The sequence below is a fragment of the Podarcis muralis genome, chromosome 10, assembly GCF_964188315.1.
Source record: "Podarcis muralis chromosome 10, rPodMur119.hap1.1, whole genome shotgun sequence".
Classification (NCBI taxonomy): Eukaryota; Metazoa; Chordata; class Lepidosauria; order Squamata; family Lacertidae; genus Podarcis; species Podarcis muralis.
Window position 1 is genome coordinate 71549252 of NC_135664.1, and position 25790 is coordinate 71575041.

A 25790-nucleotide genomic window follows, 5' to 3' on the forward strand; every position below is an offset into this window, starting at 1 on the left:
AGAAAATGTCAAAACTTACCGGAAGAATGAGAAATCAAGATAAAAACCTTTTTATAAAAGGGTGGAAATGGTTTATTGAGTAATTGTAAACAGATAAAAACATTACCAGGATTATTGTAATAACCTGCAGTTTTATAAGAATATAGATTTAAAGTAGATGAATAAATGAACAAGCTAAGTTCATTTGGATATGCAAAAGATATTAACAATAAATTTAAGGAACCGCAGAAAAGAGGCGGAAGGAAGTTCGAATTTTTGAGATGTGAAAATGATTGTAAAACCAGTGAAATGCATAAACCCGAAAAGCATAAATAAAAAGAGAGAGAGAGACCAGCCTTGCGGGTAGCGATGGGCGCGAACCGAACCTCCCCGGAACCAATGTTGCTCTGCCACCTTGGTGAGGAGGCGCGGCGGAAGGTTTATAGCGAGGGACCAAGATGGCGGCGCCCAGCGCTACGGCCGCTGCTGCTGCTGCTGCCCCGGAGAACGAGGATGGCGATTCGGGGGCCAAGACGAAGTCTCCGGCCATCACGCCGCAGAAGATACGGGAGCTGATCGATGAGGGGATCGCTCCGGAGGAAAGCAGCCCGGAAGGGTGAGCGGGGAGGCGGGGAGGGGAGCAGCCGAAGCCCGACCATCCCATCCGCACCTAGAAACGGCCTGCGCGGCATCCGAGGCGGTTTTGGTGCCGGAGGACCTCGCCTTCCCCTCGGTGCTGTTTCAGGCCAGACGGCGACGGGCAAGCGGGATCCTAGGGCTGAGGAGAAGGAAGGGGTTTGGGGTCGCACAGGATATAGAAACCTGGATTTGATCAATGCCTTCTGCCTCCTTTCCTTCATGGTTCTTCCCTTCTTCCTCCCCATTTTTATCCTTGCAACAATTCTGTGAGGCGGGGTTAAAGATGAATAATAATAATACAGTGGTACCTCGGGTTAAGTACTTAATTCATTCCAGAGGTCCGTACTTAACCTGAAACTGTTCTTAACCTGAAGCACCACTTTAGCTAATGGAGCCTCCTGCTGCCGCCGGAGCACGATTTCTGTTCTCATCCTGAAGCAAAGTTCTTAACCTGAGTTAATAGTTCTGGGTTAGCGGAGTCTGTAACCTGAAGCGTATGTAACCCGAGGTACCACTGTATAATAATATATTATTTATACCCCGCCCATCTGGCTGGGTTTCCCCAGCGGCTTCCAACAGAATATTAAAATACAAAAACCTATTAAACATTAAAAGCTTCCCTAAACAGGGCTGCCTTCAGGTGTCTTCTAAAAGTGTGGTAGTTGTTGTTCTCTTTGACATTTGGTGGGAGGGCGTTCCACAGGGTGGGCGCCACCACCGAGAAGACCCTCTGCCTGGTTCCCTGTAACTTGGCTTCTCGCAGGGAGGGAACCACAACTATGACATCCATGTCAGCGACTGCCACAGTAAGTAGCTTCCTGAGCTTTGCTCGTGGCAGGTGGGGAATAATTTATTATTTATACCCCACCCATCTGACTGGATTTCCCCAGCCACTCTGGGCAGCTTCCAGCAAGATATTAAAATAGAATAATTCATCAAATATTAAAAGCTTCCCTAAACAGGGCTGCCTTCAGATGTCTGCTAAAACTCTGGTAGTTGTTGTTCTCTTTGACATGTGGTGAGAGGGCGTTCCACAGGGCGGGTGCCACCACCGAGAAGGCCCTCTGCCTGGTTCCCTGTAACGGCTTCTCGCAGGGAGGGAACCGCCAGAAGGTCCTCAGAGTTGGACCTCACTGGGAAGAACTGCCCCCCTTGATCAAAGGGAAAACAGGGACATCCTGGGCATTATTTTGTTTCCAGCTGCTAGCTTAGGGGATGCCCCCAAAGTAGGGCAGGTGTCCCCTGTTTTCTGCTCCCAGGACAGCTGTGGACTTAACATGTGGATGATAATGCTTTAGTTTGTATCAGGGGTGGGGAACCTTTTGCAGCCTGAGGGTAGCATTCTCTTCTAGGCCAGGTGTGCTGGTGTGGATGCTTGTTCCAGCAGTTGCCACCAAAGCAGCAGCTGCCTGTAAAAAGCAGTGTTACAAGCTGCTACAATGCTACCTTACCTCAGTTCCCAACTGCTTCCGACTTCTGCTCATGCTAATAAACACTATTGTCATAAGTGTGAGGAAATAAATGGGAATAATTTTTAATTTTATTTTTTTTAAAAAAACACCTGTGCATGTCCATGTTAATCGAGTGCCGTATGTTATGTTTGTATGGAAATTGAAAGCTGTTCTGAGTACTGACTGTGAAGATTGAATGGTTTTAACACATTTGATCCTGTGCTTTGCACTGTCATTGAGGTACAGTGGTACCTTGGTTTGCATACGCTTTGGATTACAAACACGTCAAACCCGGAAGTGCGTGTCCTGGTTTGCAAACTTTTTTTGGATTACAACCCATTATTATTATTATTATTATTATTATTATCATCATTATTATTATTACAAACAAATTTTTTGGGAGGCCCCATTGGCGAAAGTGCGCCTTGGGTTACAATCTGTTTTGGTTTACAAATGGACCTCTGTGTCAGGATGATATGTGGGTGCTAGCCGAGATAACAACCCTGGTCTCCAGCCAGCTTTACAAGATTTATTAAGTCCAAAAACTATGTACAATCTGGAGCTCTTAAAAACATGTCTTCCTCAGTCACTATCAGTTGCCGGAAGTGGCTCCTGTCTCTTCCCTTTCCAGCATAGAAACTTCCTGGAACACCCCCCCCCCTTCCTCCTCTCCCTATGTAAAGACCGAAGTGTCGGAGGCTGTTCCTTTCTGTCTGTTCTGTGTTTCCTGACAGCCCCTCCTTCTCTTCTCTCTCTGACGAAGTGCAGCTGCTCATTAAAGGAGGCAGCTCCCTGTACATTCCGATCTCTCCCCCCTTCTCAGCCAACAGTTCCCTGACACTCTGGAACGGATTATGGAACAGGATCTGATTTCTTTCCGCAGGGCCTGTAAGACAGAGTTGTTCCGCCTGGCCTTTGGCTTGGAGCCAATTTGATTCCCTCCCTCCCTCTCTTTCTTTTTTCTTTTCCTTCTCCTCCTGCGATGAGGCTACATTTTAATATTTTAATGTTCCATTATTTTAATGTTGTATTTTATTTTTGTTTTTAAGTTGTAATCATTCATCTTGTTTTTATTATTGCTTGTAAGCCGCTCTGAGCCCGGCCTTGGCTGGGGAGGGGTATAAATAAAATATTATTATTATTATTATTATTATTATTATTATTATTATTATTATTATTATTATACCAAGGTACCACTGTATATTGGTTCAGTGGGCCAAGATTGCTGGTCTTCAACTGTTCAATTGTCGAAGCTTTATTTTGGTCTGGGTGGAGACATATTTGAGCTGATGAAAAACAGGAGTGAAATCGGTTCTTGCTGCCGCCATGAACAGAAAATTGTCTTTCTTTCTTACCTCTTCCCTGCATTTCAGAAAGGATTCGTCCGCTTTCACTGAAGTAGCAAATGGATCTCCCCAGATCGACGAGTTGCCTTTTGAGGCCACCAGTAAAGAAGCCTACTTCAGCAGAGTGGAAACATTTACCATATCCTTTTCCCCTTGTTTCTGGGACAACAATATCGAGCAACTCCCCAGTAGTCAAGAGCAATATCAGCCGCTGGGAATTTCCCCATTTTGTAATTTGGAAACTGCCAAATAGTGGGGATTCATAACAAGTCAAAATTGGGCATGTTCTGTAGGTTAGGTGAGTGAAGGTCTAAGTGAGAAGACCGTTCAGCAGTAGGGTGAGAATTGGGCACAGAAAGGCAGAGAAAGGCAGGAAAACATACTTCTAATGGGGAAGTGCTGGCATTTCACACTCATAGATGGAACTGGGATGGGTCCCACCTGAAAAAAATAGCTTATGTAGAGTGGTTCTTCTGACTTGCAGACAATTTTATTTATTTTATTTATTTTATTTTATTTATACCCCTCCCTCCCTGGCCAAGACCAGGCTCAGGGCGGCTAACATCAGGTATAAAAACAATTGATTAAAATACAACTTAAAAACAAGATTAAAATACTACTTAAAATGCAGCCTCATTTCAGTGGAAGACCAGATCAAAAACTGTTTGCGGGGAGAAAACGTCAAATCTTCACCAAGGCCAACTATCTAGACTGGGCCAGAAAAGCCAGGGAAGTCCCCAAATAGGGGTTCCATCACAGAAGGAAAAGGACCTGGAGGTGCTTTAGACAGCTGGGAAAGTTGGACAAAGTTTTAAATTCCCTGGTAGGCCCTCGGAAGATGAAACCTTTATCCTAAGCATAAGAAGTTGAGCTCCTTAACGCAAGCACTCTCTCAAGTGGGCAGGCAAACCCCACGAGTTGTCTCCTCTGATTTGTGCCAAGTATGGATGGACCAATATCGAGTGTGATATGTTGAAGTGTGCCAGCTGCCAGGCCTACCTCTGTGCCAGTCTACAGCTGGCTTTCGACTTCAGCAAGTGTAAGTGCCGCAGAGCCGCAAATCCTGACAGGGCCCAGTCTGTTAAAATCCAAAGGCGACCCTAGGTAACAATTTGCACAATTCTGTGATTTTCTTGGGCAACTGTGGAATGTGGACAGGTGTGGGGGGAAAGGCAAATTCAATGCTAGAGATCATTAGGAAATGAATTCCGGGGAGGGGCACACATTGCTTCCATGATGAGGGACTGGAATGCTTCTGAATACCAGTTGCTGGAAACCAGATGAAAAGAGTCCTACCAGCATCTCGTTGGCTGCTCTTAGAACATCCAGTATATCTGAAGGAGCGTCTCCACCCCCATTGTTCAGCCCGGACACTGAAGTCCAGCACCGAGGGCCTTCTGGTGGTTCCCTCATTGCGAGAGGCCAAGTTACAGGGAACCAGGCAGAGGGCCTTCTCGGTGGTGGCGCCCACCATGTGGAACGCCCTCCCATCAGATGTCAAAGAGAACAACAACTACCAGACTTTTCGAAGACATCTGAAGGCAGCCCTGTTTAGGGAAGCTTTTAATGTTTGATGTATTACAGTATTTTAATATTTTTTGGAAGCCGCCCAGAGTGACTGGGGAAGCCCAGCCAGATGGGCGGGGTATAAATAATAAATTATTATTATTATTACTACATGATGCTGGATTACATGGGCCATCAACCTGATCCAGCGTGCTCTTCTTATGTTCAGGAACTCCCATCAGTCTTAAACAGCATGATCAGCATGGTCAATGATCAGAAATTATTGGAGCTACAGTGGTGCCCCGCAAGACGAACGCCTCGCAAGACGGAAAACCCGCTAGACGAAAGGGTTTTCCATTTTGGAGACGCTTCGCAAAACGAATTTCCCTATGGGCTTCCTTTGCAAGACGAAAGCCCATAGGGAAATCTCCGGGACAGCGGGGAAGTGCAGCGCGTCTTCCCCACTGTGCTCGGACCTCCTCCGAAGCCTGGCGGCGGGAGGAGGTCTCTCCGCCCCTCCGCCAGGCTTTGGAAGGCTGCTCCGAAGCCTGGCGGGGGGGGCGGAGAGGTTTTTTAAAAACCCCGGGACAGCGGAGGACTTCTCCGCTGTCCGGGGCGATTTTAAAATGCTGGCGGGCGGCAGCGAAGCCTCCGCTGTCCCGGGGTTTTTTAAAATGCTGGGGGTGGGAAGAAAAGCCCTTGTTTCCCCCCCCCCCCAAGACTTCAGAAGAGGTCGGGGGACAGACTGTCCCCGGACCTGGTCTGAAGGCGGTTTCCATAGGAACACATTGATTGATTTTCAATGCATTCCTATGGAAAACCGTGCTTCGCAAGACGAAAAACTCGCAAGAAGAAAAAACTTGCGGAACGAATTAATTTCGTCTTGCGAGGCGCCACTGTATAGTGCAACAACATCTGGAAGTCCAAAGGTTCCCAGTCCGTGATTTATAGCATTTTTTAACCCCTGCACCTCTCATACTGCTCTGCTCTGTTGGAGTGGCTTCAGTTAGGTGATAGTTTGAGTCCCTAGTGAGTTCATGATGTGGGCAAGATTTGAATTGGGGGACTTCCCAGTTCACAGCTCAGTCTCTTAGCCACCACCATTCACCAGTTCCTGTTTGTCCCTAGCGATTAATTATAAATTTTTATACCCCTCCCTTCCCTGGGCTCAGGGCAGCTAACAACAAATTTAAAACACTTAATTGACGCAACAAAAAACAGCATAAAATACAGTATAAAATGTGAATAACAATAAATTCAGAATTCAAAAATCAATTTAGGGGATCCAATAAACTTTAGATGATCACCAGGGCTAGCTGGCTAAATTAGTCCTATTTGGGCCAGCGAGGAGACCAGGGGAGAATTAGCTGTGGGATCCCGGAGCGGGTAATCTTCATGAAAAGGGGAGGGTGAGGGAAGGGGTTAGTCTGGAAGCACCTGCTGTTGTGGCAATGATGGCACTGAGTGAGTATGGACTTGGTCAACCCCTCAGAGAGAGTCCCATGTAAGAGCAGGTTATCAGCTTTAAAAACATTTGAACAAAACACTTGAGTTTGCCTGATCTGAGCTGTCATCTGAAACCATTGGGGAGGTGCCAGACTGGGGGCAGCTATTGAATGGGCATGGTTACTTTATTAATAATAATAAATTATTTATATCCCACCCTCCCCAGCCGAAGCCGGGCTCAGAGCGGCTAACAACAGTAAAATGATAAAACATTCTAAAATCATTTCATTATAAAATCAGTTCAAATCAAATTAATGGCAACCATTGGGCTGGAGTTCTGTGAGGATTACCGAAGGAGGGGGTCAGACTGTGCCTTGGCCAAAGGCCTGGTGGAACAGCTCTGTCTTGCAGGCCCTGTGGAAAGATGTCAAGTCCCGCAGGGCCCTAGTCTCTTTTGACAGAGCGTTCCACCAGATCGGAGCCTCAGCCGAAAAAGCCCTGGCTCTGGTTGAGGCCAGCCTAACCTCTCTGTGGCCTGGGACCTCCAAGATGTTTTTGTTTGAAGACCGTAAGTTCCTCTGTGGGGCATACCAGGAGAGACGGTCCCGTAGGTACGAGCGTCCTGGGCCGTATAGGGCTTTAAAGGTTAAAACCAGCACCTTGAACCTGATCCTGTACTCCACCAGGAGCCAGTGTAGCTGGTATAGCACCGGGCGAATGTGATCCCATGGCGAGAACCCCGTAAGGAGTCTCACCGCAGCATTCTGCACCCGCTGGAGTTTCTGGGTCAGTCTCAAGGGCAGCCCCACGTAGAGCGAGTTACAATAATCCAGTCTGGAGGTGACCGTTGCATGGATCACAGTGGCAAGGTCAGGGCGAGAGCGGTAAGGAGCCAACTGATTAGCTTGGTGGAGATGAAAAAATGCCGCCTTTGTTGTAGCTGCAATCTGCGCCTCCATGGAAAGGGAGGTGTTGAAGATTACACCCAAACTCTTAACGGGCGGTGCTGGCACTAATTGCGCCACCGCAAGAGATGGGAGTTGCCCCCCCCCCCAATCCCATATCGTCCCAACCCAGCCAGAGGACCTCTGTATTCGAAGGATTTAAGTTCAACGGGCTCCCATGTAACCATCCAGCCACAGCTTCCAGACATCTGGTCAGTGTGTCTGGGGCTGAGTCAGGATGGCCATCCATCAACAGATAGAGTTGGGTGTCATCGGAATACTGATGGCAACCCAGCCCAAAACTCCGGACAAGCTGGGCGAGGGGGCGCATAAAGATGTTGAAAAGCATCGGGGAGTGTATCGCACCCTGAGGCACTCCACACACCAAGGGGTGGTGCGATTACAGTCCCCCCCCCCAAGCGCCACCCTCTGTCCCTGACCTTTGTCACTTAACCGGTATGAAAGGATTTTTCAAGGTGGCTCCTTTCCCCGGGAGACCTGGCATTCAGGAGGTATGTTTGCTTTCCAGACAAAGAGAGGTGCGTGGAGCTGAGGAAGGCTTTGTCAGCGGCTCACGAGAAGTTCTGCTTCTGGCCGGACAGCCCCTGCCCAGGTAAGCAGTGAGGCGCCTTGCTGATGGTGGGGAAAAAGGAGCAAGATCCTGCTAACAGGCGAAAACGTGTTTATTCTCCCAGGCATTTGGACCATCAATAATGGTCTGCATTTGGGGGGATGCTTTTTGGTGTTTTGTCTTAAGATGGTAAAGGTAAAGGGACCCCTGACCATTAGGTCCAGTCATGGCCGACTCTGGGGTTGCGGCGCTCATCTCGCTTTACTGGCCAAGGGAGCCGGCGTACAGCTTCCGGGTCATGTGGCCAGCAGGACTAAGCCGCTTCTGGCGAACCAGAGCAGCACACGGAAACGCTCGGTCCCTGCTCCTGCCAACCTAGCAGTTCGAAAGCATGTCAAAGTGCAAGTAGATAAATAGGTACCGCCCCAGCGGGAAGGTAAATGGTGTTTATGGGCGCTGCTCTGGTTCGCCAGAAGCGGCTTAGTCCTGCTGGCCACATGACCTGGAAGCTGTATGCCAGTTCCCTCGGCCAGTAAAGCGAGATGAGCGCCGCAACCCCAGAGTTGTCCGCAACTGGACCTAATGGTCAGGGGTCCCTTTACCTTTACCTTTTATGTGTGGCATGACTAAAAGCCTGAAAGGGAGCCAAGGGGAAATGGCCAAAGATTTCCCCATGGCTTTCAAGCATGCTTGAAGAAGAAATGAGAGGAGAAGGGTGGCGTCTGATCTGAAACTGGATTAAATGAGTCGCCGCTGTCAAGCATATTTGTTGACTGCTCTGCCTGCCCCACTGTTTCTTGGCCAGCTGTTCTTCAGACTGCTATTTCTTCTGCCTTTTGATTAGATCGCTTTTCTGTCTTGCTGGTCGACGAGCCTCTTGCCCTTTTCAGCGACTTCCTGGAGCGCTTTCAGAGCCTCTGCCAGTTAGAACTTCAGCTGCCCACTCTGAAATCAGAAGATCTCAAAAGCATGGTAAGAGTTCTCAAGCGGTCTGCGACCCTGCCGGGGGTAGTGAGCCAAGCGGAGGGGAGAGTCCATGGGGTAAAGGACTCAAGCATCAATCTGAATTTTTAAATGAGGGACACTTGACCTATAACTCACCAGCTGGAGGTGATCTAACAAAATTCAAGCTTGCAACCCTCAGACGGGGTTTTAAAAAGGAGCCAAGACGTAGCCATGCCTTGAATGTCTGAGCTCAGTCCAGGAAGCATGAATTGTTGTTGTTGTTGTTGTTGTTGTTGTGTCATTTAGTCGTGTCCGACTCTTCGTGACCCCCTGGACCAGAGCATGCCAGGCCCTCCTGTCTTCCACTGCCTCCCGCAGTTTGGTCAAACTCATGCTGGTAGCTTCGAGAACACTGTCCCACCATCTCGTCCTCTGCCGTCCCCTTCTCCTTGTGCCCTCCATCTTTCCCAACATCAGGGTCTTTTCCAGGGAGTCTTCTCTTCTCATGAGGTGGCCAAAGTCTTGGAGCCTCAGCTTCAGGATCTGTCCTTCCAGTGAGCACTCAGGGCTGATTTCCTTCAGAATGGAGAGGTTTGCTCTTCTTGCAGTCCATGGGACTCTCAAGAGTCTCTTCCAGCACCAGAATTCAAAAGCATCCATTCTTCGTTGATCAGCCTTCTTTATGGTCCAGCTCTCACTTCCATACATCACTACTGGGAAAACCATAGCTTGAACTATACAGACCTTTGTTGGCAAGGTGATGTCTATAGGGGAGTGTAACTCGTTTGGTGAGGGGGCACCAGATTTTGCCATCTCACAGGGCGCCACTGAAATTTGAGGCACCAAGGCCCGCCACTGCCCTGCTGGCACACGTTCATTGGTGATGCTCTGTACGGGGCTGGTGGTCCGCAACATCTGGGAGGCAGCAGGTTGGGGAATAATAATAATAATAATAATAATAATAATAATAATAATAATAATAATTCATTATTTATACCTCGCCCATCTGGCTAGGTTTCCCCAGCCACTCTGGGCGGCTTCTAACAGAATATTAAAATACAAAAACCTATTAAACGTTAAAAGCTTCCCTGAACAGGGCTGCCTTCAGATCTCTTCTAAAAGTGTGGTAGTTGTTTTTCTCTTTGACATCTGGTGGGAGGGCGTTCGACAGTGCGGGTGCCACTACCAAGAAGGCCCTCTGCCTGGTTCCCTGTAACTTGGCTTCTCGCAGGGAGGGAACCACCAGAAGGCCCTCGGAGCTGGACCTCAGTGTCCGGGCAGAATGATGGGGGTGGAGACGCTCCTTCAGGTATACTGGACCGAGGCCGTTTAGGGCTTTAAAGGTCAACACCAACACTTTGAATTGTGCTCGGAAACGTACTGGGAACCACCGGCAAATGGGGTTTCCTGGCACTCATTGCCAAGTCGGCTGGGGCCAAGCAGGGCTCTGGGAGCGAGTCCTGATGGAGGGAACCCAAGTTCTCGATCCCTCGTCCCTCCCAAGGAGGTGGAGGGTGAGCTTAGATTATCAGAGATCCCCACATTGATTTGTTGCTGTTGTTTTCTGGAACCCAATGTAATTGCTTGCAATGAAACCTTCATGGCTTATATTTCGCTTACTTGAAAGCAGAGAGGCAGAACTGCAGGGGTGCTACTTCCCCATTCCTAGGCTGAATGAGGTATATCCAACATAGTGCCAAGGAACACATTCCATTTGTGCAAGGATTTCCACCTGTGCAATGAAACTTGCACACCTACTAAATCTGGGGGGTCGTCTAACCCTCTGTAGCAGATTTGGGAAGAGTGCAAGTTGCAGGCGAGTTCCATGTCCGAATGGAAAACCTTGCACTTGGGTGTTTGATGGGTGCCACCCAAGGTCTCAAAATCTTACGGAACACTGAAAACTGCCTTCTACCAGGCCCAACTCTCCCCGCCTTGGATTTTCCACCTGGGGGGAGAGAGGCTGCCACTGGGGACTAAGGGAGAGTGAAGTCTCTCTGACCCAACCTCTTTTCCATGAAGGCCTGTTGGCATTTTCTCTTCCTTCCTTTCTGGAGCTCCTGCATGAAACTGGAGAGATCTCTGCTCCCCAGTTCACTTTGGGAAGTGTAATGATCAGGTGGGATTGCTATGAGGAATTAAAACAAATATAGAGTAAGCCATCTGTGTCAGCAATGAAAGCATTGCGTTGACTGGGTTTAAACTATTTTGATATGATTCTTGATCAATCTACACCTCTGCATCCCTGTTCCATTTCTCTTTCTTCTTTTTTGTTTACAATAATTTTTATTAATTTACAACAAAACATACATACTAATTTCACATCTAATTATTCACGAATTGTTTCTTTTCTGGACTTCCTTCAGCTGTTCCGTAAATCATCCATAATCATTATTTTAATTACGCATTCCCTAGTTTGTATTGTCATTGTTTATACCCTTCATTTCTTTTCCCTTTGGACAATACTTCTCAGTTTTTCACAGTGCTTTTTTAAACCCCTCTAGCGTTATCTGTCCCTCACTTATGCTTTCCAGATATTCCACAAATTTCCCCCAGTCCTCGATGAACTTTTGGTCTCTTAGGTCAGTGTTTCCCAACCGGTGTTCCGCGGCACACTAGTGTGCCGCCGGACGTTGCCTAGTGTGCCGTGGGAGGGAGGCGGGCGAGTCGGGCTAATCCTCCGGCCCCGCTCCCCCGGGGAACGTGCCCCGTCATCCGCTTCTGCCTTGCTCCCTGTGACAGGAATTCCCCAAACTGCATCAGCATCTGCCGCTTGCCCAGCAGCCCCGGCGCTGCCTTGCGCCCGGCGCCCCCGCCATCCTCGGCGCAGGGAGCGAGGGGCGCGCAGGCAGGCGCTGCCCGGCGGAGCGACGGCTCCTTCCGAGCGGCTGGCAGTGTCTGGGCATGACTGGCCTCCCGCCTGGTCCCGCGGCGGCTGCAGATGCGACCGAAGCAGCGCAGGGAAGGAGACGCCCGGCCGCCCAGCCCCACCCCGCACGCTCCCACTCTCTCTCGGCGGCCGGGGAGCGGGGCCAAAGCGGGCCCCCACCTGAGTGACGGCTGCGTGAGCCAATAGGCGAGCTGGGGCAGAGGGGGAGGCGGGGCTCCGGAGAACAAAGGAGGGAGGGGGCACCCGGGAGAAGGGGGCGGGGCGGGAGGAGCGGGGAGCGCGGCGCTGCGCCCGGGACGCCCCAGTTCCGCCGGGTTAGAAGCCGGCGGCCTACCTCTGCTGGCCGTGGAAGGCAGCCAGGTCTGGGTCGCGCCCCGAGAGTGGCGGGGTCCGCGCACAGCCTGCCCTCCAGGCTGGGAAGTGGCTCCTAGGCTCCGCCTGAAGCCACGCAGAGCCCGCAAGGCGCCCTCGGCGCAACTTGGCCGGGGCAAAAGGCGAAGCTCTGGAGGGAAAGGCGGCCGGATTCCCCTCCTCGGCAGGTCCGGTGGTCTCCCGCCTCCTCTGAGGAAGGGTCTCTTCTTCAGCTTTTCTGATCCTTCGTGGCCCCGTTGGGAGAAGCCGAAATAAATAATGGCCGTGCCATTAAAGTTCTCTCTTTTATAAAAGGGATCCTAATAGAATCGTAGAGTTGGAAGGGATCCCCAGGGCTATCCAGTACTGTACAACCCCTGCAGTGCAGGAATCTCAGCCATAGCATCCATGGCAGACAGACATCCCACCTCTGCTTAAAAACCTCCAAGAAGGGAAAAACCTCCCGAGGGAGACCATTCCCCTGTTGAACAGCCCTTACCAGCAGAAAGTTCTTTCCCATGTTTAGTCAAAATCTTTATTGTAACGTGAATCCACTGGTTCGAGTCCTACCTTCTCTACCTTCTATGCTGTTACTATTTTTTTTTTTTTTTACATAAGTAAAAAGTGACCTTTCCCCATCTGGCATGGTGGTGTGCCTCGAGATTTTTTTCATGAAACAAGTGTGCCTTTGCCCAAAAAAGGTTGGGAAACACTGTCTTAGGTATCTAATCTTCCCAGTCAATTTGTCCAACTCAGCATAGTCTAACAACTTTATTCTCCATTCTTCCACCGTTGAAATTTCCTGTTGTTTCCACTTCTGGGCCAGTAACATTCTTGCTGCTGTCATTGCATATTGAAAAAAATTACAGTCCTTTCTTTTTATCTCATTTCCTAATATTCCTAACAGAAAGGCCTCTGGTTTCTTTATAAATGTATATTTCAAAATCTTCTTCAGTTCATTGTATATCATTTCCCAGAAGCCTTTCACTTTCTTACATTCCCACCACATATGATAAAAAGAACCTTCTTTATCTTTACATTTCCAACACTTATTACATGTGTCTTATACATTTTCGCTAATTTCATCGGTGTTATATACCATCTATAAAACATTTTCATAGCATTTTCTTTTAACGTCATACATGCTGTAAATTTTAAGTTTTCTTTCCATAATTTTCCCCAGTCCTCAAATTGTATATTATAACCAAAATCTCATTACCGACTTAACTTCCTCATCTTTCAAATTCCATTCTAACAACAACTTATACATTTTGGATAGAATTTTGTGGTCATTATTTATTATTTCCATCTGAAATTTTGAATCCTTGTCAGCATAACCACCCTCTTTGATATCTTTCCTAAACATTTCATTTATTCGAAAATAATGCAACCAATCATATACATATTCTTTAACCTGTTCATAGGGTTTCATTTTCCATTTCCCCCCTTCTTTCAATAACAATTGACCATATGTGATCCAATTGCCTCTCATATTAATTTTCTTTATACTCATAACTTCTAACGGAGATAATCAGTGTGGTGTTCTAGGTTCTAATAGGTTTTTATACCTATCCCATACTTCAGTTAAAGGACCTCGGAAGATGTGGTTCTCAAAACCTTTGTGGATTTTCTTCTTCTCATACCACAAATACGCATGCCATCCCAATCTGTTATCATACCCCTCTAAATCTAACAGTTCTTTATTTTCTAGTTTTATCCAATCTTTCAACCAGCAAAGGCAAGATGCCTCATAGTATAATTTCAAGTCAGGCAGGGCAAAGCCTCCTCCATTTCTCTTTCTTCACCAGTCACGTACACTGTCAGTTGCTTAGCCAGGCAGGCATCCTGGGCCATAAAGATAGTGGGCAAGTTTCTTTGAAATAGCCTTTCTGATATGTTAATCCCAGGATGTTAATCTTAGGGCCAGGAAACAGATCTCATATGAAGGTGATAGATCGCTGTCCTCCTAGCCATCCTTCTTATCATGTATATTGCTTGTTTATCACCTCCGGGGTTGCCAAATGCTCTCCTTTGTAGTTCTGTTCTTTGTTTACCCCAGAAATATGTGTGCTTAATTAGTTTTTCCCCACGTGGGGTTTGTGGAAATGCTCAGAAGAAATCTGATTGGTTCTTACGAACACTCTGTAAAAAGTTCTTTTGTGAATAAAACGACCTGGGCCAGGGGCTGGAGGGACACACAGGCAGAGATTAGTATACGCACCCTTCCCAGAGTCTTGCTGGTTCAAGCCTCTGTGTGTATTCTTATTAATCAGAGTTCAATCCTTCCTTTACTTTGGGAACGCCTCAGGGAAGAATGGGAGCTTTTCAGGTACAGAATCCCAAGTTTTCTAGGTAACCAAACGGAGAAGGCAGGCATCTGCCTGTACGGAGTGTGTTGACATGGTTTGTTTGGCTTCCCAGGGCTTGACAGAAGAGAAGATCAGCCACGTCCTGCAGCTGATCGAGGAGGAAGCCGACTGCAAAACAGAGAGTGAGAAGACGCCAGTCAAACGTGCCTCAGACCTTCAGATCCATGTCCCGGCCTGCATCTTGGCCCTCTGTGGATGGACTAGTAGGTATGTAGGCAACCGGAATCATGGAATTGTAGAATTGGAAGGGGACCGAGAGAGTCAACTAACCCGACCGCCTGCAGTGCAGAAAGCACAGCTAAAGAAATGCCTAAAATCTGCTTAAAAACCTCCAATGAAGTGCCATTTCAAACAGCTCTTACCACCAGAAGGTTCTCCCTGGTGCTTAGTCGGAATCTACTGTCTTGTAATTTGAATCCAGCAGAAAGCAAGCTTGCCCCACCTGTCACGTGACAGCCCTTCACATATATGAAGATGGCTATCATACCATCGCTGAGTCTTCTCTTCTGCAGGCTAAACATACCCAATCGAAAGATGTCTTCTTTTTTTAAAATTCATCTTTATTAACTTAAAATATCATCTTACATATATATTACAAATAGTTACACCAAAATTAAACACAAAAATATAATAGAAAGAAGATAAAGGAAATAAAAATAAAAAGCAAAAAAGAGTTAACAATAAGAAATGAATATTGGTTATAACATCCTGTCTTTTCTAATACGGTGGTAACTCGGGTTAAGTACGTAATTCGTTCCGGAGGTCCGTTCTTAACCTGAAACTGTTCTTAACCTTAAGCACCACTTTAGCTAATGGGGCCTCCTGCTGCTGCCGTGCCGCCAAACAATTTCTGTTCTCATCCTGAAGCAAAGTTTTTGCCTGAGGTACTATTTCTGGGTTAGCGGAGTCTGTAACCTGAAGTGTAGGTAACCCGAGGTACCACTGTAAAGTCTTCTGAAAGAAACTTCCAGTTGTTCTCGTTGTACTTTTTCTATTGTCTTAGTTTTATCGCGCAGTTTGTTTTATAACTTTTCCTGTATATTCATCTAGCATATTTATTCCGTTTGTTTATTATATACAAGTACCATTCAGTTCTGCTAGGATAATATCATTATTATCAAAATGTAACCTTATATATTCTTTGAATAGTCTCCATTCTCTGAAATTTTTTTGAAAGATGTCAGGCACATTCAGACATTCCCACGTTCCAGTCCCGTCTCCCCTGCTCCTTCTGTACTGGGCAAGTCGTCCCGCAGCTGCCCTTGTCATCACCATCTGTAGCGGGGACGGGGAAGCTGTGGCTCTCCAGATGTTGCTGTGCTTCCAAACATCTGGAGGGCACTAGCTTGGGAAAGGTGAGCCTGGAGGGGCTTGGAAACCCCAGGGCTTTGCAGATAGGGCTAGGCTGATGTATTGGTATGGATCACATTTCCTTTATCCCCTGATTTTAATTCTTGTGGCTTCCCTCAGCCCTTCCTCTGGATCCGTCCACCTCCCCTTGATCACCTGCTGCCGCTGCATGAGGAAGGTGGGCCTGTGGGGTTTCCACCAGATCGAGTCGGCCATCCCTGAGATGGAGCCTCCCTCCAGCCTCACCAGCACTCCGCTCCCTTTTTCGGACGGGCGCACGGACAGAGTCCCCACGGTGCCCACGTCCCCACGCCGGATGATGACCCGTAGCCGGGACACGAGCTTCCCTCTGGGCTCTGAGCAGGTCAGTCTTGGGGGGGGCCAAGTTACAGGTCTAAGCTGGAAGGGGCTTCCTTTCACATTGGGGCAGTTGCTTCTCTTTCGAATCCCTGCCCTGCTTGCCTTTGAACCACCCGCAAAAATCTTTATTTGCCTTCTTGGGCGCTGTTTAGATTTTCTGGATCTCCTCCTGAGACTTTTAGAGTGTAATAAGGGACGCGGGTGGCGCTGTGGGTTAAACCACAGAGCCTAGGGTTTGCCAGTCAGAAGGTGGGTGGTTCGAATCCCTGCGACGGGGTGAGCTCCCTTTGCTCGGTCCCTGCTCCTGCCCACCTAGCAGTTCGAAAGCACAAAGTGCAAGTAGATAAGTAGGTACCACTCCGGCGGGAAGGTAAACGGCTGAGAGCCAGTGTGGTGTAGTGGTTAAGAGCGGTAGTCTCGTAATCTGAGGAACCGGGTTCGTGTCTCCGCTCCTCCACATGCAGCTGCTGGGTGACCTTGGGCCAGTCACACTTCTTTGAAGTCTCTCAGCCCCACTCACCTCACAGAGTGTTTGTTGTGGGGGAGGAAGGGAAAGGAGAATGTTAGCCGCTTTGAGACTCCTGAAGGGGAGTGAAAGGCGGGATATCAAATCCAAACTCTTCTTCTTCTGCTCTGGTTCGCCAGATAAAGCGAGATGAGCGCCGCAACCCCAGAGTCGGTCATGACTGGACCTAATGGTCAGGGGTCCCATTACCTTTACCTAAGATGCCACAAGAAAGCTGCAGAGATAGTGCAGGGTAGTGCACACCCCGGAAATGATCTCTTTCAGCTTCTGCCTTCTGGAAGAAGGTCCAGGGTTATAAAGACCAGGACTAGCCACCTGAGAAACAGTTTCTATTCAAATGTGATTTTTGGTTTTAAACGCAGTGTAAGGCAGTTTCAATGGGAGTATATTGTATTAATTGTGGGGTATTAGAGTTTTTAGGGGGCTAACCAGGCTGGGATAGCTGGGATAGCAGGCTTCTTGGTTTCTGAATGTCTGGTGTAGATTTTTTCAATTTCGTTGTTCTGTATGGGACAATGACAATAAAGATTATCATAGCGTATCGATTATCGTATCATAAGGGTGTGTTGGAAGCGACTACAGTGGTACCTTGGTTTACAACCATAATCCGTTCCGGAGGTCCCTTTATAAACCCAAACAGATTTTGCCAATGGGGCCTCCAAAAAAAATTCGTTCGTAATCCCCCCAAAATGGGTTGTAATCCAAAAAAAGGTTGCAAACTGGGACACACTCTTCCAGGTTTGACATGTTTGTAATCTAAAACGAATGCAAACCAAGACGTACGCAAACCAAGGTACCGCTGTACAAGGGTTGTCCAGTTGGACCCGCTGCCACACAGGAAGCACAGCTGAAAAAATCCTAACAGATGCTGGCCTCTGTTTAAATACCACCAATGAAGGAGAGTCCGCTACCTTTAACAAAAGAATGCTGCATGCTAAAGTAACCCATAAAGGAAATCTGTGATTCGTATAAATTAGGCAAGGGGGGCATATTCTGCCAGTATGGGCTTATTTCTACTGCTCTCATTTTTTCATTTCCCTTACTGCAAATCTACTGACCCTGTGTCTTTTTTAACTTTGTCTTCGTCTGTTGTCTCTGTCTTCGTTGTCTCTGTCTTCATCTCTGTCTTCATTGTCTCTGTCTTCATCTCTCTCTGTTATTCACTGCCTCTGTGTAGGAGTGGGATGGAGGGAGAATAGTTCCTGCCCCTCTGGGACCCCTTCTGAGTCCCACTCCTTGCTTTAACGTGGGGGGTCGGCACACCCAGCTAATCTCTCCTCCCCTTGCCCTCCTTCCTTTGCACAGCACGAGAAGAGCCCGTCCCCCGTGATCAGCCGCATGCGCAGCTGGGACAGCTCCAGCTCCAGCGAACGAGCCGAGGCGGAAGCAGCGAGCCCCACCACCCGCAGCCGTCCCGTCACCCGCAGCATGGGGCAAAGCGATGGCAGCTTGGGGGCAGAGGTCTCCTGCAGCCCTCACCGGAGGACCAAGCGGGCGCGACTGTGCTCCACAAGCAGCTCAGTGAGTGCTTGGCAGGGGGAATGGAGGAGGAAGAAGAATAAGCCAATCCTTCAAGAGACAGAAGATTTCAGGAAGGAGAAAACATAAACTAGAACAGGGGTCAGCAAACTTTTTCAGCAGGGGGCTGGTCCACTGTCCCTCAGACCTTGTGGGGGGCCAGACTATATTGGGGGGGGGGGTGAACGAGTTCCTATGCCCCACAAATAACCCAGAGATGCCTTTTAAATAAGAGCACACGTTCTACTCATGTAAAAACACCAGGCAGGCCCCACAAATAACCCAGAGATGCCTTTTAAATAAGGGGACACATTCTACTCATGTAAAAACACACTGATTCCCGGTTTCTCTTCTCTGCCATGGCTTTGAACGCCTGCTTTCTTTTGTCCTCCTCCCATTGAAATTCCCGACTCCTCTCGATAAATGAACAGGACGGATTCGAAACCTGCGGGATCAGAGATTCTTAGAAGGCTGGGGCAAATATATGAGCTACTGTATTTTTCGTTCCATAAGACGCACTTTTCCCCTCCTAAAAAGTAAGGGGAAATGTGTGTGCGTCTTATGGAGCGAATGCAGGGGGGAGGCAGGCAGGAAAAGCCCCCAAAAGCCTCACACAAGCTTCGCACGGCTCTTGCGGGCTTTTCCCCAGGAGGGAGAAGGGACTGACGCGGCCAGTCAGTCCCTTCTCCCTCCTCGTAGAAAAGCCCGCAGGAGCCGCGCGCTCCTTAAAGGGTGCGCGGCTCCTGTGGGCTTTTGCGGGAGGTGGGGGAATTGCCATAGCTGCGCGCAGCCTCTCCCGGCCGGAAGCCATCCCGCTCAAAGTCTTAGCTTCTTTGCTCTTTGGGGCTGGGGGGGGGGACCCGGGCTTCCCCCCGCAGCCCCGAGGAGCTCTGGGTATTTGAAAAGTAATTGCGGTGAACAGATTATGCTAGTAGGACTGCAGTAAGTTTTGTAAGGTGGACTACTCAAAATATTGTAAGAAAGACTACGGGGAAAATTATTAGTTAAGGATAATTAAATGTAATAGTAAATTGAGAAATGCAGATTAAGTGATAAAGGACGGAAAATCATCAGAGGTGTTGACGGAAGTCAAAAATATTGTAAAGGATGTGAAGATATGTTGTATGACTGTTGGAACTGATATGTTAAACAATTAATAAAAATGTATATATATAAAAATAATAATAATAAATTCCTGACCTCTCTCTCTCTCAGGATTCATCTATCCGGAGCTTCTTTGACCCCATTTCCCAGCACCGTGACTGGTGCCCGTGGGTCAATGTGATGAAGGATCCTGCGAGCTCTGGAGGGACCCAACAGGAGGAGAAGGAAGACCTCGGCTGGCAGGTCACCCTGAAAGCCCTTCTGGCTTCTAGGCAGTCCGACCGGCCTGTGGATGTGGAGTCAGAGGTGAGAACCCGCCTCCCTGTGCCCGTGGCGTGCTAGGCGCTGTACAGAACAAGGAAAGCCCTTTTTTGCGCAGCGTGCGGTTAGCCTGTGGAACTCCCTAACACAGGAAGCAGGGATGGGCACAAGCCTAGATGGCATGCGCAGAAGCGGCAAATCGTGACACGCGGATGCGCAGATGCAGCTTGCGTTCTGCTCATGTTACGAACGGGGCTCCGGAACAGATCCTGTTCGCAACCAGAGGTGCCACTGTATATGATCAGCATTTTTCCATCATTACTAGGAATCATAAAATGTAAAAAAAAGAAGAAAAAGGAATACCGTTCTCTGGAAACAGCTTCTTACATACAGAGGTTCCTCGTGTGCTTGGGTAGTGCACTCTGTACATTAATTTTATTAGTAAATTAATTGCGGCATTTACCGTATTTTTTGCTCGATAAGACTCACTTTTTCCCTCCTAAAAAGTAAGGGGAAATGTGTGTGTGTCTTATGGAGCAAATGCAGGCTGCGCAGCTATCCCAGAAGCCAGCACAGCAAGAGGGATTGCTGCTTTCACTGCGCAGCGATCCCTCTTGCTGTTCTGGCTTCTGAGATTCAGAATAGTTTTTTTCTTGTTTTCCTCCTCCAAAAACTAGCTGCGTCTTGTGGTCTGGTGCGTCTTATAGAGCGAAAAATACGGTGCATCCCGCCTTTTCCTCCAAGGAGCTCAAGGTGGCGTGAATGGTTCTCCCCCTCCTCATTTAATCCCCACAACAACCCTGTGATGTAGGTTAGGCTGAGAGCCAGTGACTGGCCCAAGGCCACCCAATGAGCTTCATGCCCACGCCTTTGACCTCTGAGGCCCATCGTTCCAAATTAAATTTATGCACTGCGCCTCATAACCTTTTCCACCCCTGCAGAGCCCCATCAACCTCAGGAGGGGTCAGTATCTAGCCCTTTGAGAAACCCAGGGGACTGGTTCCATTGTGGAACTGCTCTGACCATTGAGGAGTTTCTCTCGGTGTTCACCCAGAATCTGTCCTCCTGGAACTTCAGCCCGTGAGATCTGGTCCTTTGCTCTGTGGGGCGGCAGAGAACAAAGTCTTTGCCCTGTTCTTTCTGCAGGGATTTGAAGAGGGTTTCATGTGTCCATCCGTCCCTAACACACCTCAGCCTTCCGGTAAAATGTACAGTGGTACCTCGGGTTAAGTACTTAATTCATTCTGGAGGTCCGTTCTTAACCTGAAACTGTTCTTAACCTGAAGCACCACTTTAGCTAATGGGGCCTCCTCCTGCTGCTGCAGCACGATTTCTGTTCTCATCCTGAAGCAAAGTTCTTAACCCGAGGTAATATTTCTGGGTTAGCGGAGTCTGTAACCTGAAGCGTCTGTAACCTGAAGCGTCTGTAACCCAAGTTACCACTGTATCTGACTTCTATAAGACACCTGAAGGCAGCCCTGTTTAGGGAAGTTTGATGAATTATTGTACAGTGGTACCTCGGGTTAAGTATTTAATTCGTTCTGGAGGTCCGTACTTAACCCCAAACTGTTCTTAACCTGAAGCAGCACTGTAGCTAATGGGGCCTCCTGCTGCCGCCGTGCCACTGGAGCACGATTTTTGTTCTCATCATGAAGCAAAGTTCTTAACCTGAAGCACTATTTCTGGGTTAGTGGAGTCTGTAACCTGAAGTGTATGTAACCCGAGGTACCACTGTAGTCCGTTCCTACATCCTTCCCTCCTTTGAGTTGTTTCCCACACCCCTGCCAATCTTTATCATCTTCTGAACTCGTGCAAAGTTGTCTACAAGAGCCTCCGCCAACCTGGTTTTCAGACTACAACTCCCAGCTGTGTTGGTTGAGACTGCCGGGAGCTGTAGTTTCTGCCTGCGAGATGGAACGATCCCCCAAACGCCCCCTGCTCACCATTTTGGGGGTTCTCCTGATGCACACCCCCAAGATCTAATTTGGGGGGTAAGGAAAAGCCTCATTGCTCCAGGGCTTTTGCTGACAGGGTTTGTTCAGGCAAATCCCACCTGTGGAAACTACTAGTAATGCAGCCTGAAATTGCATTGGCCATTTTTGCTGCAGCATCACACTGCTGCCTCCAGAGATAACACTGCACATTTTTGCCTGCGTTCATGTGAATGCTTAAGTTTGTCTCTCCTTCCTGCTACAGAACCTCTCTGTGAAATCCCGAAAAGTGTTCCGGATTTTCCGGCAATGGGAAGCTCCCTGTTCCTCCTGAGAACTTCCGGCCTTTGACAGCATTGTGGAAAGGAACCTGCTAAGCATAATGGGTGGAATTCTCTCTCTCTTTCTTTGTTATCAATGGAAAAAGACTTATTATTTGCACTTGTGGCAAGGCTGTCCCGGGAAAACTTGCCTTGGCTCCAAACTTGTAACCCGGAGTAATCCCCAAGGGCAGCAACCGGCTAACAATGGGAAGAAGACGCGTCAATTGCAGCCACGGGGAGCCATCTTTTTCTATGCCTTCTTTAGGGTTTACATGATGGTTTCCTGAATCCTTTGCACTGGTTCCCAACTGCCTAGGGCGATTCTCTATCTTAGGTGGAGCTGAATTTCCCTGATGTGTCCCTGGCTTGAATTTAACTGAGAGAAGATGGGTGAGATGGCCCACTTTGCATGTGGCAGATTTGGGTACGTCTCAGCTACAGAATTAAATTGGTTTTGCAGTTGAGGCTCACTGCCCTCCTGCTGCAAGGGATCCTGGGAACTGTAGTTCTGCAAGGGTCGTAGGGCTATCCGACAAACCATTCTCAGCCCCTGCACAAAAACTACAACTTCCTGCCATCTTTTTTGGGGGGGGGGGGGGGGAGCCGTGCTATTTAAATGACATTAAAACCAATTTAAGTTTGCAACGTAGATGTGGCTCTCATGTTGAGTTTTGTACCCAGGCTGAGGTCTGGAGAACTTGACATTAATAAAACATTTTGCTGTCTTTTTTTTATGATCATAACTTCACTCAGATTTTCATTTGCGTGTGAGACTGCCAGGAGCCAGGAGCGTTCTCTACCAAATAGCTTTTTGTTCCTTATCAGCCTACCGTATTTTTTGCTCTATAAGACTCACTTTTCCCTTCCTAAAAAGTAAAGGGAAATGTGTGTGCTTATTATGGAGCGAATGCAGGCTGCACAGCTATCACAGAAGCCAGAACAGCAAGAGGGATTGCTGCTTTCACTGCGCAGCGATCCCTCTTGCTGTTCTGGCTTCCGAGATTCAGAATATTTTTTTTCTTGTTTTCCTCCAAAAACTAGGTGCGTCTTGTGGTCTGGTGCGTCTTATAGAGCGAAAAATACGGTAAGTTGTACAATATGGACGGCCAAAGAATTGACTTTGAGTGGGATGCATTTATGAAGATCATGCGTTCCCGTCTAGTAAGGGTGAAGAACTTGTCTCCATGGGCCAGATTTTTATCTCCCTCAAACAGCTGAGCCAGAAGGCTTTGGTTCTACCGCCAAAGCCTGGTTTCTCTTGTCAACACAGTCACCAGGCTCCCGATCGTGCATTGGCAGTCGCTTCGCCTACACCTGATATCCCCAAAGCCCTGAGCAACTTGGATCCAGGATACCTGAGCCCTTATATCCCAGCCTGATCACTGAGATCATTCAGAGGAGTGTTCTTAGCTGCTCACCTGTGTTACAGAGGCCTGACCGGCTTCAACAGGAAGTTGGAAATTTAGTCTTTAGAATTGGAGGGTTGGAAGGGATAGCCAAGGGTCATCTAGTCCTTCCCCGGCAATGCAGAAGTAACAGCTAAAAAATCCCTGACAGGTGGTCATTGAACCTCCGCTTAAAATCTTCCAAGGAAGCCTGCTAATAACAAACATAAGCAACACCTCTAACAAATAATGCAAATTTGCTTTGCGTGTTTAACCGGATTGCAGAATCCGGTTTTGAATTTCCAGGGTGCTGATTTTTTAATTCCCTTCTCCTTACACAAAGTGCAGGATCTGCCCCTTGCCGTCCAACTGCGTTCATCTCCATGTGCTTCCCAGTTTGACACTCGGCTGTCTCGTTCCTTGCTTTAAAAAGTTCCAGATTTTCTGAACAACCTGAATCTTGGAGACAGAATTCACCGTGGAGATTGAGGGCATTTGGTGCTCGACTTGCCTAATACTATATTGCAGCCGTTGCTTTAGGAGTGTTCCTTGACACACAGTGCAGAAGGTTAAAGCAGTGTTTCCCAACCTTTTTTGGGCAAAGGCACACTTGTTTCATGAAAAAAATCTCGAGGCACACCACCATTACAGCCCCGTGACGTCAGCGCGAAGCGTCACGCCGGGAGGGACGCACGAAAGATTCAATTTTCCCCCCTCCCCCTTGCCTTCCTTCTGTGCCAACCGCCAAAAAGCCAAGAATCGTGGGACCGCCGGCGGAGGGGGGGAGGGCGAGCGGAGGCAGCGGCGAGCCCCGTTCCTCCCCATCCGCCCCATTCCGTGCAAGGAGCGCGAACAGGTGTGAGAAGGGGGTCAAACCTGCGGGTCGGCGCCGGGGAACCTCCAAGCTTTGGGGGTGGGGGGGAGGAGGCAGCAAAGCGAGGCAGGAAGGAGAGCGCGGCTTGGCGAAGTACTCGGCGGCGAAGGCCAGCAGGTCCGGCGGCCGGTGCCGCAGCACCTCCACCGTGTAGCCCTGCAGCAGCTCAGTCAGACCCGGCGGGATCTCGATGCTCATCTTGTAGCCGAGGCGCGCGGGAGACTCAACGGACGGGCCCGGGAGAGAGAGAGAGAGAGAGAGAGACACGACGGAGAGAGAGCGGGAGTCCCTGCTCGCCGTCGCCACCGCTACAACTACTGTGGCGGTTGGTCGTGGTCGCCGCCGCCGCCCACCTCTATCTATCTCTCCCCCTCAGCTTTCTACGCGGGCCTCGAGCCGGAGGTGGGGGGTGGCCGCCGCCGCTTTCTCCGCCTCCACGTCCTGCCTCCTCCTCCTCGAGCCCTCCGTCAGCCCTGAGGGAACCGCCGCGCTCGCGCCGCCGCTCTCTGACACGCGAGAAAGAGAAAGGAACGGAGCGGCGGGGGAAGGAGGGGCCGGAATGGAAGCGCGAGGCGAGCTGCGCATGCCCAGCAGGAAGCGGCGGAGAACGCCACAGAGAGAGAGAGAGAAGCAAGGGAGGGCGGGGAGTGGGCGGGAACACGCTTCATGCGTCACAATAACGGACAAGAGGCACTCGAGGGATAGATTAGGACCTAATTTGACTTTTACAAAAAAAAAAAATCTTTCGAATTTTCCCCGCGGCACACCAGGCAACGTCTCGCGGCACACTAGTGTGCCGCGGAACACTGGTTGGGAAACACTGGGTTAAAGGCATCTTTCAGTGGGAGAGCCATCTGCTTTACATACAGAAATGTCCAGCATTCGACCCCCCAATGGCATCTGCCTTGCCTAAAACTCCAGAGAGTTGCTGCAAGTCAAGAGGACACAATAAAAATTTTCCCCCTAAATTGATTTTTGAATTCTGAATTTATTGTTATTCACGTTTTATACTGTATTTTATGCTGTTTTTTGTTGCATCAGTTAAGTGTTTTAAATTTGTTGTTAGCAGCCCTGAGCCCGGTTTTCTGAACTGGGAAGGGTGGGGTATAAATTTAAAAAAGTTATTTATTTAATTTATTTTAATACTGAGCTAGATGGACCTGGAGCTAAATGGATCCTGCGGGGTCCGCCCAGTGGACCATCTAGTCCAGGATCCTGTTCTGACAGTGGTCAGCCAGATGCATGTGCGAAACCTGCAAGCAGGATTCGAACACAAGACCAACTCTCCCCTCCTGTGGTTTGCAGCAGCTGGGATTCAAAAGCATTGCTGCCTCCAATAGTTGGAGGCAGAGCACAGCCATTGATAACAATTACTGTATTTCTCTTTTAAATCCATCCAAGTTGCTGGCCATTGCTGCCACCTTGTGGGAGGGAGTTCTGCAGTTTAACTATGCACTGTGCCAAGCTGCTTCAATGGATGTCCACGAATTCTGATGTTATGAGAGAGGGAGGAAAACTTTCCTCTATCCTCTTTCTCTGTGCCATGCCTTGACAGCATCTTAAAAAGTAGAGACATCACCTTGCCAACAAAGGTCCGTATAGTAAAAGCTATGGTTTTCCCAGTAGTGATGTATGGAAGTGAAAGCTGGACCATAAAGAAGGCTGATCGCCGAAGAATGGATGCTTTTGAATTCTGGTGCTGGAGGAGACTCTTGAGAGTC

General features: G+C 48.7%; 1 protein-coding gene across 2 annotated transcripts; it reads left to right on the forward strand.

Annotated features, from left to right (window-relative positions):
* The first annotated feature begins 411 nt into the window (after positions 1-411).
* ZC3HC1 (zinc finger C3HC-type containing 1) lies at positions 412-22553 on the forward strand. 2 transcript variants are annotated; one of them, XM_077935371.1, is made up of 10 exons: positions 412-595; positions 3443-3553; positions 4303-4454; positions 7841-7924; positions 8727-8854; positions 14490-14644; positions 15908-16151; positions 17979-18194; positions 19407-19601; positions 21753-22553. In XM_077935371.1, exons 1-10 carry the CDS (start codon positions 438-440, stop codon positions 21819-21821), a joined length of 1512 nt encoding a protein of 503 aa, XP_077791497.1. In that variant the 5' UTR covers positions 412-437; the 3' UTR covers positions 21822-22553. The 2 variants fall into 2 exon arrangements, with proteins under 2 accessions (XP_077791497.1, XP_077791498.1); XM_077935372.1 differs by lacking the exon at positions 412-595 and adding an exon at positions 2935-2957.
* The last annotated feature ends 3237 nt before the right edge of the window (positions 22554-25790 follow it).

What these genes read in the sequence shown, in the direction of transcription:
- ZC3HC1 (XM_077935371.1), top strand. Translation starts at nt 438, where the DNA reads ATGGCGGCGCCCAGCGCTACGGCCGCTGCTGCTGCTGCTGCCCCGGAG. An exon ending in GCCGGACAGCCCCTGCCCAG is followed by an intron (nt 7,925 to 8,726) that starts GTAAGCAGTGAG and finishes CCTTTTGATTAG; the next exon opens with ATCGCTTTTCTGTCTTGCTG. An exon ending in CTGTGGATGTGGAGTCAGAG is followed by an intron (nt 19,602 to 21,752) that starts GTGAGAACCCGC and finishes TTCCTGCTACAG; the next exon opens with AACCTCTCTGTGAAATCCCG.